This window comes from Theobroma cacao, unplaced genomic scaffold (genome assembly GCF_000208745.1).
Source record: "Theobroma cacao cultivar B97-61/B2 unplaced genomic scaffold, Criollo_cocoa_genome_V2, whole genome shotgun sequence".
Classification (NCBI taxonomy): domain Eukaryota; kingdom Viridiplantae; phylum Streptophyta; class Magnoliopsida; order Malvales; family Malvaceae; genus Theobroma; species Theobroma cacao.
In genome coordinates this window covers 8,205-30,054 of record NW_017234827.1, presented here as the reverse complement: position 1 = coordinate 30,054, position 21,850 = coordinate 8,205, and the positions used below count along the sequence as shown (strand labels likewise).

Here is a 21,850-nt window from a genome sequence, read left to right as displayed (position 1 = left end):
GTTACTTTAAAGAATTATATTACAACATAATGTTGTACACAGAATGACCAGAATAAGTGAAGTGTTACTTCATGCAGAATAACTAGAACAAGTGAAGCGCTACTTCACGCAGAATAGGTGAAGTACTACTTAAAGCAGCGCAATTAGAAAAAGTAAAGTATTACTCCATATGGAACAACTAATACAAGTAGAACAACCACTTTGAATAAAATAACCACTTCACTTAGATGACAGTGAAAGTAGCTCAGAATAAGTGGCAAGGTTCATGGGTTACTTTCATCTTGGGATGTTCTAGAGAGTTTGGCTTGATGGCTCAGATATGGAGGTAGTTAAAAGGTCTTCCTCTTAACCCTTTCCTGAAGTACAAGTGTTTCACCATCTTACCTTGTTCTAGTATACTTATTCATGTATAGCTTATTCTCTTGTACCTATTCTCGTACAGCTTCTTCTCTTGTACCTATTCTTGTACACCTCTTTTCTATTACCTTTACTTGAGAACAAGTCTTACTACATCCAATTACAGTAACGGTTACTTATATTAATATTCTTCATAATAATGTCATTCATTAGGCGTATTAAAGCCTATTCTTATGTAACCGTAGAGCCTCACAATTCATTTGGGAGGACTCTTCTCTCCCCCTCCAAGCTAACACATTCTCAACTTGAGAGCTTCTCTCTCTAAATTCTCTCTCTAATTATCTTGTACTCTCTAAGTCTCTTTAAGTCTCTTCTTATTGTCTTCCACCTACCACAGCACTTAGTACTTTAGGAACTGCTTTAATCTTCCTCTCTCCCGCCTCTGGCACATCCTTTTACTTGTTTGCAACGTTTCCTCTCCCTATCATAAGAACCCCTTTTACAAAGTTAAAAAAAAAAAAAAAAAAAAAGACTTCAACTACTAGAAATGAGAGGTTATTTTCAGCTATGAACATCATAAAAAACAAACTTAGGAATAAGATGAAAGATGATTTTCTTGCTAACTGCATGATTACTTATATTGAAAGAGAGATTACTTAAACGTTTGATACAGACTCAATTATTGATGAATTTATAATATAAAAGAACATCATACTCAACTACAATAAATAACAAAAAGTATATGACATATAAACTTTTTAATTTAAACTTTTTATATATATAAACATGTTAATTTTTTTTAGTTTGTGCCCCCGATCGTTTAATCTTAGATCCATCCCTGGTGCTCTGTGCTATAATGATTGTGACTATATTCTATGCTGACGGTGAGGTGTTTTTCTGTGAGAAGAAAAAGTATATCAATTTTTTATAGTAGAAGTGGATGAGGGATTTTAAAGTAGACACCGAAAACTTTGTGCAAATATTCTGAACAATTTATAGAAAGTCCAATTAAAGTGTAATTAGTTTGGTCGAATACAACACTGCCTAATACTACACATTTAGGGTTACTAAAACTTTAGGCCACTCTTATATAAAGAAGTCTTTGCAATTCAATTAATAATTTTAAAAAATATAATTATACTCAATTTAAGTTTGAGTTGCTCAAGAGTTAGGTCATTTTGAGTTCAGATTGTTTTAAGTTTAGATCATTTTGGATTCGAGTTGTTCATGGGCATAAGTTATCTCAAGTTTGAGTTATTGATTTTTTTTTTTTATAAAATCTAATTAAGTCGGTTTCGACCTCAAACGAATTTTTTTATTTCGAATTAATTTTACCGACTCTAAAATTCTTCTTTAAAAAACAAAACTCTAATTTGCACCCCTGAAAAAATATTAAAGCTCATTTTTTATCCCTTCGTTCCCACCACGTTCAAATTAGCAAAAGAAGAGAAACGAATAAGTTCAACTAGTTAACCAAATGGAATGTATAACGTAATACATTAATTCCATTTCAGATTGAATATTTATTTTGTAAACGAGCAGTGTTAGGCATGAGATATTTTGTATTTTAAATTTAAATATTTTTTTGGATAAATATATTTCAAACCTAGCTAAAGAGATATTTTTTATAAGTTGATTAGTATTTTAATGAAAGATAATATTGAGAAAATGACATTTATTTGGAGAAAATGAAATCTTTTAAACGTGGATGAATATTTAACTGAAAATAGGTGAAGTACTTATTTACATACAACCATAACTAAGAATTATTAAGCGCTTATTCCTCAAGGCAGCGACATCATTTTAGGTATTCTCGCTTAATGACAACCTAATATAGTTTAGAAAGTAATAACTATTTACGTAACATTATATATTCTACGTACAACATATTTTTTTGCGTAACTAAAAATAGAAGCAGAACTAAATAAAGTTAAGATTTATATTTGATATACTTTTGTTGTATGATTCTATACCCTATCATTTAACCATATAGTTCAATTTCATATATGTGTAAACATAAAAATTCAAAAATCCTTAAAAATAAGGGTAAAATACTCAGATCTCTCAAAGTTTTGATTATAATTCCACGCAAGTCCATTAGTTTTTAAAATGGACACTCCACCTAAACGTGTAAATAGCGTTAATACTTAAACGTGAAACATCTAAATTACCCTTTTTTCCATTTGTTTCCTTCCTCAGGCTGGTAGTGCTTGATTTGGCCGTGCAATGCTAGATTTGACAATGCTCCCCAAGGAAACACCTAATCGGCTCCCCCTAGGAGACTACCGATCATGATTTTTTTTTTGAATTTAAGAAAAAAATTATAATTTATATAGTGATAATTTTTTAAATTAATGAAGGGTAAATATGTCCAAAAAATATTACCATGTCATCGAACTAACAGAAACATTAACGGTTGACAATGGCTGGACTTATATATCCAGTAAAAAATATTCTTTTGAAATGAATTGCCTATTTTCAATACTAATGGACTTGCGTGAAATTGTGGTCAAAACTTAGGATAGTGAGAGTATTTTACCCTAAAATAAATATTTATTTTTAAGGATTTCAATTTTAAAATTTTTTTATTAATGAAGTGATAACATTTGGGTCTACAAATAGCTTAATAGCAAAACTTTAGGTCATTCAAAAAGGTTTATTGCTAACTAAGAACTTGCAGTTGAATCAATTGATTGTTGAACTAGATGCAGCAATGATAGTTTATTTCTTAAAAGAGAATGTTGTGACATCTCATCCATATGTTATTCTAGCTCAAGATTGTATTACTTCAATCCAAGAAGGTTGATTAAGAGATATTCATCATATATTTAGGGAAAGTAACATGTATGCTCACTTCCTTGCTAATTTGGCTCAACATTGTCTCTTGGGAAAGACTTCCTTGAGCAATCCTCCTATAGATTTGAGTCCATTACTTATTAAGGATATATTAAGCACTCCAAGTCTGAGATCTTAAATCGGACCTTTTCAATTCTTATGTAACTATATACTAATAATGTATCATGTATAAATCCATGAAGTTAAACCAAACTCATAAATGGTGAGCCTTTAACCTAGGATTTAAAGGTTTCAAGCCCTCTTCCTTGCCATCGAAACAAAACCTCATTAAATGTTCATTTTCGAAACCATTTGAAAACATTATTTATTAATTTTTTAAAAAATTTGCAAAATGCTTAATTATTCTTTAGGAAGACCACTCAATAAAATATTTTCAATAAAAATATTAAAACATTTAAGTTAAAACCTATTTAATGCATTTAGTAAATGCTCTTTCCTTCTTATTTCCATATTATTTCATTATATATATGTGTATGCGTAACAAAAAATTCAATAAAGAATTCATTCAAACTTTTCTTTTCAATAACAAGCCAAACAATTATCGACAATTATCTTACATACACCAATAGTGAAATTTTTAAACTTTACAGCCAGGTTTGGATTATTGACACATGTCTACTCAATTATAAATAAGGAAATATTTAAATTGACATAATTGCTTAAATGCACATGTATCAATAATTTAAAGCAATTAGTGAAGTTTAAAAATTCCACACTAGTTTATAAGATATAAAGATAATGGAATAAATTACTTTTTTGGTCACTTAAATTTTTTTAAGATTTTATGTTTTAATTATTCAATTTTGAAAAATAATATTTTGGTCACTAATTTTATACATGTTATTGTTTTGGTCACTCAATAGTCAAAAAATAATAAACCTCCCACGTGAAAGTCTTTATTTTTTAACAATTAAATAATAATATTTATAAACTTTGATAATTAAAATATCATTTTTTTAAAAATGGAAGACCAAAATGAAAAAATCTTGAAAATTTAAATAATTAAAAATTAATATAATCAAGAAAATAATCCAACAATTTTTATAGCATGAATTCAAAACTTAAAAATTTCAATACTGAAAATTCAACACTAATTTTTAAGGTTATCAAATTAACGAGTACCTTAACTAATGAAAATACTAAAATGAAAATACATATACCTCTAAAAGTTATTCTCAAATATCATATCATATCCATTACTATAAGAAATACAAGGAAAATTTAATAGGGAGGGATTGGCGTTGAAACAATTTTAAATATTAGCTTCTATTCATTCATTTTCTTCTATTATTGGATTTCTGTTTCTTTTTAAAGTCATCAGGATATATTTGATTTAAAATAAAAGTATCAGAACTTGATTGAACGTAATAGAAGAATAATAATTTATTTAAATTTTTTAAAATAATTTAATGACTTTTTCAAACACTATGCTTTCTTTTGTTCATCTTTACAAAATAAAAGAAAAAAGAGTTTTAACTAATCAATAATGTTCAAATTATCATACCCTTTAATTTCATAGAAATTACGATAAATAATATAAAATATTAAAATATTAAAAGAAAAGAGAAAATTAAATCAACCTACTACAACTTACTGAAATTCATTATGATATATGAGTCGCATAAATATAAGAATGCATTATTATTTGTATTTGTTTATACGTCAAAGTTTATAAAGAAAAGTTTTTTTAGTAGATCAAAACCAAGTTAAAATTATACTTATATTTTGTAAATATTGAATAAATTGATGATGAATCATTCTTTTATGAGTAATTCTTTAAAAAAAATTAAATTATTTATGAAAATTCAAATAAACTCTTATTCTTTTATTACATGCATTCAATTAAGCTCATATATTTTATTTTAAGTCAAATAAACTCTTATAATTAATGGTTGATTAACTGTCATTAATTAAATTAATATTTGTCATTTTATACTCACATTATATTGATGTGATGTTGACGTGAAAGGTCAAAATACCATGTGATCTCATAAACAGGTTACATTAACATTTATTATAACATATCAACATATCACTTCAATATCACGTAATATAAAAAAATAAGTAAAGTTTTGATTAATCATAAGTACAAGAACTTAATTGAACAAAATAAAAAAATAAAAATTTATTTGAATTTTCTTAAATAATTTACAAATTTTTTTAGATATTATGCTCTTCTTTTATTTTTATCCTTAATAGCAAGGTTAATGGACTAAAGATATTTGAAAGTGAAACCTCTTGCTGGATTATGATGATAAGGTGGCAATTATTACATTTTTGGTCTTACGCTTTGATGACTATAAGTATATTAGATAGTATTAAGTAAAAAGATGAAGAGGAGGGAGGGAAAAATCAGCTGCATCCAAAAATGTTTCCACAATCTAACAGTTCTTTTTTATTCTTATTCTTTATAATTAAATTTCATGTACATATAAATAGTTATTGAAAGAGAAAAAAAAAAGAATGTGATGGACACAGAACACAGATTAGTATTTTAGTTGGCCTTGGGGAGAAGCAAACCTAGACGAGAAACTGGGATAGTAAGGGTCATTCTCTTTGTCTAAACGATCATCATCAAAGTTTAGAGCATAGCCTGAAGGGCTGTAGGCTAATCCACTATTCCCTTCCTTTGGCTGCTGATCAGTTTTGCAAGGTTTTGCCTTTGTTGTACTGCTGAACACACGTTTCTGCTTCGAGTTACTGCCTTTAGGCCTTGGAGGGAGACATGTTGAGCATGAAACTGACTCTTCCTTGGTCTTGGCTTTGGATTGAATTTGCTTCTTTTGGTTAGTGCTATGGGATAATGGATACTCCATTTTCTAGATCAGTAGTTTTGGTTTGGGTGCTTGTCTCTTTTTAAGGAATAATAACAAACAGATGATAATTTGTGGAAACACGTTGTGGTGTATATATAGACATATGCATGCACTCCCATGCATGCAAGCAATTTAAGTAAAACATAACACAAGATCTTAAGACAGTGAGAAATTGAATTGTTCATAATTAGGTAAGCACGAAATTGTTACTCTTGAATATTTAAATATAATACAGAATATTTATTTCAATAACAAATACATATATTTTGGGAGAATAATAAAAACTTACAACAATTACTAGAAAAACATTGTGATATACAAATATGGATGAACTCGCATGCAATCAACTTAAGTAAAAAGATCAAAAGAGTTTTGAGGGAATGGGAAATTGAATTGCTCATAATTAGGTAAGCATGAAGTTGAACCATTTTAGAAGCTCCATTTAATGTTAACATGGGAACATTGTTATCTCCGAATATTTAATTAATGTATAATACATCTGAATGCTTATTTCAATAATAAATATATATTTTTAAAATAAATAAATAAATAAATTCTTTAATTTTAAATATAAAAAAAAAAAACTCAACCTGGTGCCACCTCTGCGGTACCCAAATAACATATGACTAGACCCAACCTAGCCAATCTTCATTTCTAACGGTGATGTACAAATTTTCACAGACGAATCAATTCCAGTGAATTGGAATACTGGTTGCAGCATAGGCTGTTCCCAACAAAACTGGTGTATATATATATATATATAGAAAAGATAAAAGTCAACTTTAAATGCTTGAGGAGCAGCATGACCTAACTCCCAGGAGGAAGAAGGAAGAATCACAAGATACAAGAGCTGTACATTTACAAAAATTTTAACTGTAAATTTGGTCAGAAAACACCAGAGTTTGCAATTTTTTAAATACAGTTTCCACAGAGGAAAAATCTAAATCAAAACCATAATTCCGGCCTCCATACTGCACGTAAAGGAACTCTTTATAAGATGAAGGTGGTGGCAGAGTTAGAGAGATCCCGGGGAAGTCTGAGGTTGGTGGTGAAGGCAAGTCTTTCTTCTTCAAAGAATAGTAAACATCAGCTAAAAGAAGCCATATCAGATCAGGGTCAATAGATGCAAGTCCCTTGATCGCATTCACTGATGCATCATGAAGCCTGATAACTCCGCTGCAAGCTATGCCCACAACAAGACCACTGACCTTCTTCATAACAACTTCCAATGCTGAAGCACTTGCTTTGTTTTGGGACAAATCAGCAATCATATTTAGCAGTGCGACCTGTACTTTTAAGTTTGAAGTTTCTGCTACGGAGTCCTCTGAAGAAACGCTTCCACTCCTGTAAGGGAGTCGCAATGGGGTTCGTTCTTTCAAATTTGGCTTCTTTTGGAAAGGGGATGTGCTTAAAAGTTTCCAGAAGTGGGCCCCATCAGTGTGGAAGCGACGAGAAAAGAAATCTCCTCCACAAATTTGCACGACACTGCTTACAGCACTTAAACATCTCCTGACAACCTGTGGAAGGAACCAAAGTCATAATTTAATCTGATGCAAACAAAATCTCAATGAGTCATGTTACAAGAACCTACTATGTAAGTACACATAACTAGTACGGAATTGCTACTACAAGAAGAGTTTGAACTCATTGTCATTAGTGATGGCCCGTATATGGAAATTTCATTCCACTTAAATTCAAGCCGTATATGAGCACATAGTCATCCTCATAGGTGTTGGATGGTACTCACAATACAATAAGCAGATAAAACCAAACAGGAAGATGAACCTAAACTAATAACCATGCTACTTTGAGGTGACTTGGCAGGGTATAAAGAATTAATACTCACCACCGTGTTTCTTTGTTGAACACAAACAACCAGGAGAGGCCATATTTTATTCATTGCCGGAAGCAACCTGTTCTCAACAGTACTGTCATCAGCAGCACTCATAGTATCTTTCAGCTGATACAATGAACATGACTCAAGCAGTTCTTCGATTGCCTCTTTAGTCTCTTTCTCATGCCTGTAGGCTTCTTCCACTTTCGCTAATGTTGCTACACCATCCTACATATAAGAAGTTTATTAAAATACAGAGTAAAGATTTTGATGTATCCACAACTTGGTGTCTTCTCCTTTTCATAGAAATAATGGTTAATTGTTAAATTCTGTCAAGCATTTAGTGATATGGACTGTGAGGGATCACTCTGTTCCAATGATAATCTGCTTCCTATAAATTTTAGGAGTTTAGATTATGCTAATATTTTTCACCAATATTCTATGGCCAACAGCAATTCTCTGAGGCCCATAATTTCTCGTTATTCATAATTAGGTTATTCATGAATTTCTAACTATTCAACCACTCTCAACCCCCCCCCCTCCCCTTTCTTTTTTTCTCTCTTTTTCACCAAAAAAGGAATTGAACTGTAAGGATAGGAATGAAAAGGCATTTTTCATATCACATACTATTATTAACAACAGTTAAATGAACTTTCAAAGGTGACATGTAGCACCTGACATGCATAAAATTTTTCAAGGTTCAACTATCAGTCCTTTGACAGTTTAAATCTAAGTCAATTGCCCTACGTAAAATAACAAGTTGTACAATAAAATACCTCAACTATGTCCAGCGCCACCAAGCACACTGCTTGACTCATAGAAGCCAGCAGGGGAGCTGCAGCTGTTAAACACGAACCAGCAATAGATCCAACAGTTTGTCTATATCTTTTGGAGTCATTCAACTTGAACAAAATATTCTCCCATTGCTCTACAATCATGATACAATCATTTAAATTAGCACCAAATGTTTCTGCTCTCCATCCAAATATTAAGATAGATTCAAGCTATTAAAACTTCAACTAAATATTAAAAATATAATGAAAAAAAAAAGGACAAAGGAGGATGATTGATGTTGCAAAGAAATTGGTTTTCCACAACAATTACATACACTTGGTACAGGAGAAAAGAAAATTAGATAAACAGTGAAAGGGCATAATGCCTAGGACCACATAGGAGCGAACGGCGAAAACACTGGCTGAATCAGGGCAACCAGTTTTTGACATGTAATGCAGGGTCAGGAGAGTACCAATCCTAAGAAGCCTTGCTATCATTAACCCAATTGAGCCCTAATGCAAACAACAGGATCAATGTTTCTTGTTTCCCTTATGTGTCAGGTAGTTCTCCATTTAGGGCCCTAGTCCTTCCTAGATGTACTCACATATATGTCTGGATAAGCTTCTGATAATTAAAATTGAGTATTTGATCTGTATAAATCTTGTACTTTTAACCATAATTTTACCAAATCCTAATCATAGTTGAAGCAAGCCAATTGGCAAATTTAATCAAACCTGCTTACCATGAGCCCTAATTGACAACTGATATCTTTATGCTATTTTAACTCCATTTGATTGTCTCTTTTTTGTACATATTTTTTGCTTCCTAAAAAATAGCTAAAATGTGGAAGTAATCAGTCAAGAGAACATCCATATTTAATTAAAGTGAGTAAATTGCTGATACATGACTCATGTAAGGGGAGAAGTCCCAGCGAGAGAGAGAGAGATAGAGAGATGAGTGGGCATGGGTTAGTTGGACTAACGAGAAGATGATCAATAGTGAACATCTAAAAAAAGCAGATACCTCTCTTCAAAGATTATAACATTTCAGATCAGTTTAATTAAAAAACAAAAAAAAGAAAGCAATCACCTGATTCCAATAGAGACCCATCAATCTCATCAGTGAAACCAGACATTGAACCTTGTCTGAATTCTGGTCGAACTTTCTTTTCCCTCTCCGATATTTTGGACTTGACATGCATCAGATCACGGTATGCTTGAGAGGGTAGGGGAAAAGCCTCACGCTTAGATGCCTTCACAATTTCAGATACAGCCTAAAGAAAGCAGAATCATCAACAAAGTCAACTTGATGATAGCTACAATGGCAAACATGGAAAGGGTAAAATACACCCCAGATGTGCATTTGAGAAGAAAAGAGAGAGTAGCAAGCATGATGTTCAAGACAACAATAGGAACTAGGTTAGACATTACAACTGCCTAAAAGTTCAAACTGAGCAAGCCTACTCATGACATAAGGTTTAGCTCAAAGAATCAAATATTAACTGACAGGTCACATACAATAATTAACACTGAAAGTCGCATCTAAATTTGAACTTTCTTCTCCAATACCTAAAAATCTCCATAAAATAAAATTAAAAATAACAAACCATTAAAAAAGCAAAAGAACTAAAAGAAGATGAATACAGCATCAAGAACAAAGGCAGTTTAAGCTATACTCAGTAAGAAAAGTCAGCTTAACTAAGCAGAATGCTTAAACCAGGCCAAGAAAAAGATGCATCTGTTTTGTTGTTTAAAGAAAATCTCCTTTAGATTCAAATCTTGATTCCTTTTGTTTACCTCCTATGACTTATGTAACCACATTATGAAGAGAAAAATAAATTACTAAAAAAAGGCACATTTTTCCTTTTACTTAATTCAAATTGTATAAAAATAGCAAATAGAAAATTCAGAGCCACATCTCAAATATGCAGAGTAGAATCATCAACATCAAATCTTAGGTGAAAGATATTAAAAAAAATTCTATATTTCAAAGGTTTGAGATTAAATAGAAACAAAACTGGACACACTGAATGCCAGTTTTAAATGTAGAATTAGAGAGGATGATAGAATTAAAATGGTAAACTGGAAGTTCCTAGGAGTGAATTAATTTTGCTATCTAGGTTCAATGATTCAAAACAGTAGTTTTAAAAGGATGTTAGCCATAAAATTAGAGAAGGTTAGATGAAGTGGAGAAGTACTACGGCAAAATTTTGTGACCATAAGAAGCAATGTTGAAGGCAAATTGCTATAAAATAGCCATAGGCCATAAAACCAGATATTATGATCTTGTATTTTGGGTGTCTAAAAGATATCACTTCCATAAAATCAAGTATCCCTGAGATAAGGATATTCAAATGGGCCATATAAGAAAAGATAGGCTATAAAAAGAAGATATCCATAAAATGATAGAGATGGTACTAATTGAGGACAAAGATTAAGGACAATTTAGAAGGTTCAATACCATGCAACACAGACCTAGATACTCACCAAACATAAGATTGACTTGATCCAAATAGGAAAAAGAAGAGCTAGAGGTAAACCAAAAATTAACTGGAGTGAATCCATTAAAAAGGATTTGGTTAGCTAAAACATTAAAATGATATAACCCTTAATCAAGCAGAATGTAGAAATTGGATAAATAATATGGGATCAAGGATTAGCTGAGTTGAGTTTATCAGTAAGTTTATTCCAACACCAACCACAGTTCAGTTGTACTATTCACCATATTAACCTATTTTGACCACAAAATTTGCTATAAAGCTCAGCCATCTTGCTTTTGGTTATCTAGAAGTTAACAGGCTCAACAACAAGCATCAATGTTGTGAAGCAAAACTCAGTCCACAAGTCAAAGCCTGAATCACTTTTATCCCCCTCTTAACTTCAAAATCATCATTATTTGATTCTTGAATTGCCATTTTAGCAAGCCTGAATATTCTGGCTCCTTATAATGCACTAGGTGAGTGAGTGTACATGCATTCTCGTGCGAGAAAGAAAGAGAGAACTATTCTCCAGTAGGTAAATAAAATTAGCAATCATGCTCCTTAATGTTTGATCATAACTTATATTATTTTGTAGTTTTCTTCCTAAGCATCTATGTCCTTTTCTTCTCCTTCATTTTCTCATCAAACAAAAATACCGAAATATGATTGCTGCTCCTACCATCTAACTTTGAAGATGCCCTTTGGTCCAGCCGAGAGCAAATTTATGTGATGATCATAATTGAAATCCATAGGAAATAAAGAAAACTAAGTATTCATTACTCATTATTGGTAATTGTTGAAAATATAGCACAGTTCATCAAAGAAACAAAATGGAAAAGAATAGGAACCATAAATGAACTGACAAAAGAATTGAGGAATTACTGACTCAGCAAAGATAAAATTTATGACCTTTAAAAAGGGAACAGTTAAATCTGGGTGTTTATGCCTGCCAAGAATTTCAAGTTCCTGCGAAACAGACCGCATCTGTACAAATGTACACAAGCAGACCAGTTACAAGGCAATAAGTTCAAAGATCTGAAGGCAAATACAGTATGCAAAATGAATCAAATGAACATCCTGCATATAATCAACATTAAACCGGTGTTTCAGTAAAGCAGGGATACCTGCTATAATGTAAACAATTTAACAAAAAGTGCACATTGAAAATTTATTGAAATAAAATGCAGGAAATAAAATATTAGATACAGGATTCTTTTTCAGGCCCCGGTACAGTTTTTGAACACCCCGCCCTCCCCCATTATTCTAGTGAGATCCAAAACAGAAAGGACTTAACCACATCCCTGGTTAAATAATTTAAAAAGATCTGAAAGAAAATATAGTCATAAAATTTAACAAGGCCTAAGAATACACATAATAATCAACATTAAACCAGTATTTCTATAAGTAGCAGAAAAACCTACTTCATGCAAATAATTTAATGAAAAACGCACCTTCGATATTTCTAGAAATAAATTGTAGGAAACAGAATATCACATACAGGATTCATTTTATAACCCCTTTAAATACAGTTTTCCACCCCCTTATCTCGAGAGACTCAAAACAGAAAGGATATGGTCATTCTGCTGCATCTTTGCATTTTGACATGTTACTCATTCAAATACGTATTCTTCCTCACTTGAACATCTCTCTTGGAAAAATACTACTTTTTGATGTCTCACATTGTCATTTTTCTGGTGCATAATGTCTCACATTTTCCATAAACCACAAGTGAGGAAAACATCACCACATCTCACTCTTATAAAGTGAAAATAGTTCAAATTATTGAGAGGGTTAAAGGGCCCATAACCAACAAGAGATCTCATTGTAGAACAGATTAAACTTTTGCACCTTTTGCAGATGGTAAACCAACAGACAATCTTCAAATATTAGACAGTTTATCATGTTAAACACAATGAACAGCAGCTAATGCAGTCAGTTGTACCGGTTCCTCCAACAGAGGCAAAATTTTATAACCCACTCCAATGTAGGAAAGCATAGCAGCAAGCACATTTGGCACATGAGGGTTCAGATCCAAATGCCGTAATTGGCGGCATATAGAGTCGACTATATAATCTGCATTTGCCAAAACCAATTGCGCAACCTACAAAAATCTTAGTCATGTACTATTGAATCAATTACATAATCTACAGATAATTATAGACAATAATATGCTGTACAAGCATACCGTTGAATGGCCAGACGTAGTGGAAAGAAGATGTAAAACAGCATCAGAACCAGTTCTAACTTCAAAGTTTGAACATATAAGATTCTCGAGCAAGAGATAGAGGGATGAATGAAGGAATCCACTGGAAGCAAAATCACTTCCAAGGGACAACGCAAAGATGCCTATTCCATCAATAATAACCTGTTTAAAAAAATGAAATAAGATCAATAAAATACACTGTGAAAAATAATGAGATCTCAAACCTTACATAAGTGACTTAAAAGGATAATGTTATGTAATTTCCTGGTGCAACATAGCAATGTCACGGAAGAAATACAAGGTAATATCTTTAACTTCAGCATCAGACTGCATTAGTGAAGTTTGATGATCTACTGGAAGATCCCAAACTTCAGAACACAGATATTCATGTAAGATTTTCCCAATACAATCAATGAAGTGAGTCCTAGCTCCCTTTTGTGGTGCAATTTCCCAAACAGATTCATCAAACAAAGTGGCTTTAAATTTGTGAGTCTGACCACCAGCAGATGCTTCATCAGATTCTACCCTTTTTATCCTCGATTTCTGAAATATTCTTCTAAAAACATCAAGTGCCTGATCCGATAGACCAAATATCATCTCATTCAGAATACATACAGCAGTACTGGCCTGGCGCAGTAACTGCCCTGAACCAGTTCGATCGTACCAAGACTGCCAGCTTTCTTTATTGTATTCCTTCCTTCGAACTTCCGAAACCAATTTACGCAAGTAGCCCAGGGGAATATCAGCAACAACCGATAAATGACCTTCATTTTTATAGTCTAGCAACAAACAATCAAAAGATGCTAAGTAAAAAGCATATACAGCATAAGTTTGATAAAAGAGTAGGAATTCCAAGATTTGAAATGACCTGCCATTAACGATAAACCTACAAGTCTAAGAATCCCAGCAAGAGCCTGGTATAGCTTCTGACCACCAACATAAACAAACCAAGGGGGCATGCGTGGAAGCTCAAAATATTTGTCTTCTGCTGTGTGTTGTTTTCCAATTTCATGAATATCCATTAGCTTTGAACTATTAGATGAAGCAGCATTGTGCAAGACCTGACAATCACCCACAACATGCAAGCCTCTCAACTCAGCAACAGAGGGAAGGTATCCTATTGAAGACGGCCTTGTTGAAACAAGCTTGTTCAGAGAACCAGTAAAAGCTGAATTCTGACTCAAACAGAGGGCAAAAACATCCAAGAATCTGGCAGCTGTAACCTATCAATACAGAAGATTATTATTAACATTTTGACAGTCAGCAATAAAATATGCCAAGCAACTTCAACTGAGAGTAGTACTATTAATAACAAGAAAACTGAAAGAAACAGTTCACTTCCCAATATATAGCAGATGGTTATCACAATCATATTATTTTGCTGAAATAATGGATGTATAATGAACAACATTCCTTCAATTTACCAGAAAATTTGTCTACGTATACTTTACGGCCACTTCCACAAAGGGTATGATAGCTGAAGGCTTGAAGTGGACAAATGGTATTAAATGATAATGAGCTCTTTAAAGATGGCTGCGACCATAAAAGTGGCAAGGTAATCATAATTCCACTCTTTAACCTCCCAATTGACAGCTATTCAATTATATCATTACACCTTCAGACCTTTCATCTACTAGTAACAAAAACTCCTGAAGGACGCTAAGCATATGTGGAGATAAATTTTTGCCATTAATCATGTACTGCAGTCAGCTACCACCAAGATATCATTTATGATTGAGAACTAAACAATTTAGCATTCAATCTCCTTCATGTCCAACTATTGAATCCTACCACCTCTTCTTATGTTAAAACGTAAAACTAATATTAGCACACAGTAAGTGGAGGATCCATGCTTTGACCACTTATCGAGCCTAAACAGGCTTGTAACTAGGGGGATCATTGGGATGTATAAGATTAGTTCAGCTGAAACCTATCGTCTAAGCTGTTAGGTATTAGACACTTCCATCCAGCTTTAACAATCATGGCTTTAAGAGTAAAGTGTGAATTAGGAAATGAAAATATTAGATAGTTCTTCAAACAGTAATTAATGATTAGAAAGTGCTTAAGGAATAATTAACTATACTTTAGAAAGATGGGTCAAATAACCATGAGATTTTGAAGTTTGTCTTTGCAAGGAAATATGTTTGTGTGATATAAACATGTCTTTGAACTGTAACCTTTTTGGCATTTTACAAATGCACTGGATATTTATTCAAGTTCACATTAGGAGACACAGAAGTTTAGGTGTTATACACCATTACCCCAAACAACCAGATATTCAATTAAAATAGTACATCTTGGGATCTCTATTTGATAAATCACTGGCTACAAATAACACACAGACCACCATATATGTACAAAATAATGATGGAAAAAATACATACAGGAGATTGCAGGTGATCCAACAGAAACTGAGGACCAGAATAATATATCACTGTAAGCAATTGCTGAGCGTGTGAAACCGCAAGTAACTCATCACTCCCAAGCACCATCGTTGGTAGTTTTTCAATAAGCCTGTTTTAGAAAGGAACTTAGAAGAAAATTCATTCTAAAAGGAGAAATGCACCTTGCCGCTTACTGCTCAATGTTATGTCACAAGTAACAAACCTGCTAAAAATCACAGCAACATCATGTTCTATGCGATGTTTCCCAGAGGCTGAGAACAAATATTCCATAAACTCCTGGGCAGCAGCTGAAAACTCTTCAGACTCATCAACAACCAAAACAAATAAGCACTCCTGCATGAGTATCAGATAGAAAATATATTAAAAAAAAAGTAGCTAAAACGCTACCATTCAGACAAAATTTCACATCAATCGAATCAATTACATGAGAAAGAAGAACAACTTGGCAAATCCACACCATCAAAAGCATTAACATGGGGTGATTAAAGCAATCCTTAAAATTTTGGAAAAGAACAACACATGATCAGACTCAAATTATAACCAAGAACTTGGAAGATGACTTTAAACCATTTCAAATCAATGAGTGCATCTTTTGGATAAAACATTCATGAAAGTCCAAGTGAAATATCAACTTCACAATCATGTAAATCTCCTCCCACTGAGGTTAAATATCTCAGAAGAAATGCCATGCATGACAAACTAAAGAGGGTACTACCTCATTCTTCCACGAAAATAATTATCACCTACCATCATAAAAATGTCCACCCACTGTGGTTACAAATCCTTTCTTCTTTTTAATATTATTTTTTTTTTTTTGGGGGGGGGAGGGGGGAACTTTTCTCATTGATCATGTGATATACCACCCAACAAGTACAGTCACAACCGTGAGCTAAATCACATTGCCAATTACCCTCTCTTCTGTCTTACAATGTAATTTATTATCACTTATAAAAGCTATTTTAAACCAAAATAGATGTACTTAATTTTGTTTAGGTTCTTTTATCTGTACAAATATATAATACCAATATTGAGTTGGTATCAGGAGTCGAAAGACACCACCTCACTCGGTAAAATTACATGAAAACCAAATAAAATGATAAATGTAAATACAGACGCACACAAAAATAAGGGTAGATAAATCATTTATTTTTCCAATAACTTAGGATTTGGGTCAAACTTTTAAATACTACTCTATTTTTTTTTTTTGGCTTTACTTGCTTCTATGTACACAGAAAACTGTTACTTCCCACATTTAGTCATCCACCCATATTCTGAATGCCACAAAACCTAGTACTGTTTATTGTTTTGCTAATCTTCCAAGTACTGGGACATTAGAGTTATATTTGGCATTGTGCAATCGAATTTCTTAATACTACTCTCTTTTTTTTTTTGGCTTTACTTGCTTCTGTGTACTCAAAGAACAGTTACTTCCTACTTTTGGCCATCCACCCATACCATGAATGCCACAAAAACTATTACAGTTTATTGTTTCCCTAATCTTCCAAGTATTGGGACATTAGAGTTATATTTGGCATTGTGCAATCGAATTTCTTACTCTTAGTTCTTCTATCTCTTCCCTTTATTTCCTCTATTTCTTGCTAGTTTCTCTCTCCGTTCCCTCTAATTTTTTATTTCTCTATGTTCTCCTTCTTTCCCTCCTTATTTAGTTAAACCTCTTAAAAAATGTTTTCCCCCATATGATGAGAGTAGCTTCACCATATACTAGAAAACATATGCATAATAGACATTGAGTTATTAACATAAAAAAAAAATCCTGCAGATCAGGTAACTTACAGAGCAAGGCAAAGGATTTTTACATTTAACAACTAAGCATTTGGTTCATATCAAAGGGTATATAAGATTACTAAAAATACAATTTAAAACTATTGAAGTAGAAGTCACAAATAGGCAAGAGTTATTTGCAAACAAAGTTTGCGGCAATATTTCGACATGTCAATTTCTCCCCTTTTTTCACTTTACATAGGAAATTGCTTTTGCATTTTTCCAAAATTCCAACAAACAAAAGAAACACAATAAATCTCAAACTCTATGAATTGCAACCCAAAAAGTCCATATCTTGTGCACACCAAGGCATCACATACCAATTAACTAAACAAAGCTGAGTCTTCACAGCCCAGATGAATGAAATTCATAGAATTCAACCTACCAAAAACATCACTTTGCTCTTTTCTAGCGTGAAATTGCACTTCAATAGCAGCCCTTGAATGGAAGCAAGAAGCCCGTGTCTCACCTTTTTTGCTTGATGTACACATATCTGGTACATGTAAAAACAGTACATCAAAACAAAGGTGGAGAACAAAATCTTGAACATAAAATTCTTTATACAGACAATGAATCAAATGTAGATCCATACATAGGGAAATATTGCACATAATAGTTTGTTCACATGCTCAGATGTTTTCTCAATCCACTCTTTTGTACGATCCACATGCAAAGATCCCATTCCCTTGCCAAGATCAGGGCTACCTTTTTCTCCAGATTCAGTCTTCAGACTAACAATATTGACTGCTTCGCCATTTATATTTTCCACCAAAGTTTTGCTCTGCGCTTTCGATGGCAATTGACGGAGCTCCTCCAAGAATGAAGTTGTAGATTTGCAGTTCCTTGAGTTATGGCCAACAGAAGTATCTATGTACATATCAAGGCCAGATAAATTGGCATCATCTTGGAGGACTATCATAAGGTACTCAGCCAAGCCCCTAATTGCTTGGTCAATAGCTTCTACACTTCCAGCAGCCCCACTTATTATTGTTTTTGAGATGTGTAATACTTTGGAAAACTGGCTAATGACACCAGGTAAGAAGAAAGCCAATGCATCAGCAGTACCAACCTGGAAAAAACGAAATGCCAACAGAATTAATCCAATTTTTCATGTGTGATGAAGCACTATTGCAATAAAAAGCAAGAAGGAACTTCTCTACTTAAATCAGATGAGCTTACACATTTGCAATGCCATATTTTTTTCCCACTAGAACAGCCTTGATTCTCATTTCTCAAGTGATAAATGGTGCAAACCTCAATATTCATTTTCCAACCTAATAATTTCTACAAAGAACTAAAATCCTCTCACCATTAGAAACATAAGGAATATATGGTGGTATGCATACTCGGATACATATGAACATTGCATATGCATAGAGAAAGAGTATTCCTAAAAGATTATGGAATTTACACTGCAAAAATGACAGAAGCAAACAGCATAAAATGTCATGGAAAGACATTATTCAGTTCATATGAAGGTTAATTTGTTTGTATTTCATGAGTAGAAAGTCAGGCCACAATCAAATTTCATTATCAAACCAGTAAATTCTACTAAGAATTAAAATCCTCTCTCAAATGGAATCATTAAGAATATATGTTAGTAAGCATACTGTATTCATGTAAATGCAAAGAGTGTTTCTCAAAGATAATGGAATTTACATAGCTAAAGCAACAAAAAAAAACTCAAATCACAAGAAATAGCAAGATGCAATTCCTTTCATATAAAAGTTTAACTGAAACATATCTAGGGCTGTTGATGGTAGGCACTTAGGTCAAATGAAAGGCACAATTGAGTACTTACATAAAAGGAAAAAGGAAACAAATAATTAATTATTTAGAAGCCCCTTGTTCAGGGTCTAATGAATGTTGCAATTACCTTAGCAACAAGAACACGTAGGGTCAAAAAAGCTTCAATTCGCAGATTTGCACTGCCCCGATGTCCTCGTGTAGCCTCAGTGTCTGCAGCCTTAGCACAAGACCAATCATCAATTTCATAGAAACAATTAAACAAAATGGGTTAGCCCAAACATAAAAGTTAAATTTACTCCAGGATAAGTATAAATAAAAGAGAATCAACATACTTTGAGCAGAAGCGATAGCCAGTGTCCTACAGCAGGCGAAGCTGCTTCTGACTGCAAAAATGCAAGTAAGCATTCTCCTTGTTCCAAGCCATGCTTCAAAGTTCCAGTTGGAGTCTGCATGTCTCTAGTTTCTAAGAGCATGGGTAAATCAAGACTTTGTTTGCACAAGCAGGACTGACTAGAACAGCAATGCAAACTCAGAAGCAGAGCTCTGAAACACTTGATCACTCCTTCACGGAACTCTTCTGAAGCCTCAGATGGAGAAAGCAAAGCAGCATAAGTCAATTTTTTCAGAATCACGACCATCTGTGACAACACAGCAACACACTTCATTCAGCTTAAAAGAATGTTCAGGTAATAGTAACATGACCAGTCTAATATATATGCTAATAGGAAATACTAAAATAGAATAAAACCATAAAACAAAAGGCTAGCATCAATTTTCTCATGGAAATTAGAAAAAACTGAATTTTAAAATAGACCTCACCATAGGAGACCACATTCACGCCAGACATTTAGGGCTTTCACTAAGCACTTAAAGAGTTAAAACTAAACAAAAATAATAGACAAATAAATTTCCGAGCTGGCGAGGCAGAAGTGCTGCTAATCTTTTTTTTATATCATTCTTAAGAATAAATCTCATACCACATTAATTTTTTTTGTTTTGAAAGATCTCATACCACATTATATTACTAAACATCTGTTTGATTGTTATTTTGCTACATGGTTTTTGCAAATGGCTTAAAAAACATATATCTTTTTATGGACAACAAAATGCATGATTTTACTTTTATATGGAAAAATCTGTTTGAATTTATGTGACACTTGCATTATTTTTCCTTATTTCTTTACCATTCAAGGTGTTTGATGAATTGGCAAAGTACCCTATCAAACTTCTTTAGCCCATTTTTTCCACCATTGAGAACCTTCCCTTACAGGGTTTTTCTCATTTTTGTTTTCCCACTCATTTTGCTTCTCACTTTAAGATTCTTTTAAGTGATTACATGGATATATTTAAGATGTTTTCTTTGATAAATGGATAACTTTTTCTTAACTCATGGTTTAGTTGCTACTATTATCCGGTGACTACAAGTTCAAAGACATAAGCTTATTTCTTCCTTTCGAAACAAAAAGCAAAAGAACAAAATAAATACGGAAGCAACAATCAAGTTGAGCTATGTTAGTTAAAATTAGAAAAGTAAAATAACATAAGTGAGAGAAGGTTTAATGAGAATTGAAAAGGGAAATGGACCTGATCAACAGAACCCAAATGGCATTTCTTACAGAGCTCTTCCAAACATTCCACCACTCCTTCTGCTACTTTATCACTCACTCTTATATAAGTATTATTACTTTCAATTTTCTTCGATGAGCTTCTGCAATTAACTGCTGCATCCAGCAAAAGCAGCAACGGAAACAAAGTATAGCTACAAAAAAAAAATTAACAATACAAAATCAAATTCAACTACACTACAGTAATTGCTTTCATGTCTTTAATTCCAGAATCGGAAAAAAAAAGTATAAGTAGTAAAAATAAAAATCAAACAAAGTCTAAAAATTAGAAAAAAAAATAGAAATTGATAAAACGTAAAGGGACAAAAATGGGGAATTTATTACTCGAAGAAGGGCTGGAGAGAACTGGGCGGAGAAGAGCGAAGCAAGTGGAGCAATGCAGGAATGGCGGAGGACTGATTTTTAGGGTTTTGAGAAAGTTCTAGAAGCTCTAAACAGCAGGGTTTTAGCTGTAAAAATAACTTGCTTATTTCTTCTTCTTCTTCTCGTTGGGCTTCGGTAGACCCGCCGGTGATTCTAAGAATTCCTCTTTCCGTTGAATCCATTCCACACAAAAGCAAAGAAAAAAAAAACACTGAAAAAGAAGAGGAGAAGAAGCGCGAAATGGGTGCAAAATGGAAGTCCTTGGCTTGGAAATTTTTACATTATACAACTTTGGCTATGGATAGATAATCAAGATTAAAGGAAGTACGGCTACATGTAATTGGCTTAAAATCATATTTATTAAAATAGTTTATAATATTTATTTTTAATTTAAAATAAATCTAATTATTTTTGGTTTAAGCAGCATGAAGGATTTGGTTAAAATAATTATATTTATTTTAATAAATTAGTTTGTTATTATTTTATTAAAATAGGGTTTTTCAAATTATATTTATTTAAGAGGTAAATTATTTGGTTAAAATAGTTTTCGAATAATTTTTTAAGTTAAAATATTTTTTTCTAAATCGCATGAGGAGGATAAGACTAT

At 32.7% G+C, this 21,850-nt stretch overlaps 1 protein-coding gene across 4 annotated transcripts; it reads right to left on the bottom strand.

The window, feature by feature from the left end:
• Positions 1-6,788: 6,788 nt before the first annotated feature.
• LOC18594747 lies at positions 6,789-21,539 on the bottom strand. Of its 4 annotated transcripts, XM_018129846.1 has the most exons (18): positions 21,205-21,539; positions 20,840-21,014; positions 19,588-19,893; positions 19,383-19,472; positions 18,686-18,790; positions 18,099-18,575; positions 17,892-17,999; positions 15,927-16,057; positions 15,704-15,833; positions 14,188-14,542; positions 13,584-14,098; positions 13,302-13,481; positions 13,059-13,217; positions 12,026-12,100; positions 9,727-9,910; positions 8,640-8,791; positions 7,876-8,091; positions 6,789-7,546 (listed from the first exon to the last, which is right to left on the bottom strand). In XM_018129846.1, the coding sequence occupies exons 1-18, from the start codon at positions 21,423-21,425 to the stop codon at positions 6,899-6,901; spliced, it is 4,227 nt and encodes a 1,408-aa protein (XP_017985335.1). In that variant the 5' UTR covers positions 21,426-21,539; the 3' UTR covers positions 6,789-6,898. The 4 variants fall into 4 exon arrangements, with proteins under 4 accessions (XP_017985335.1, XP_017985336.1, XP_007022439.2 ...); XM_018129847.1 differs by lacking the exon at positions 13,584-14,098 and having other exon boundaries at positions 14,210-14,542; positions 21,205-21,538; XM_007022377.2 differs by lacking the exon at positions 18,686-18,790 and having other exon boundaries at positions 21,205-21,538.
• Between the last annotated feature and the right edge of the window lie 311 nt (positions 21,540-21,850).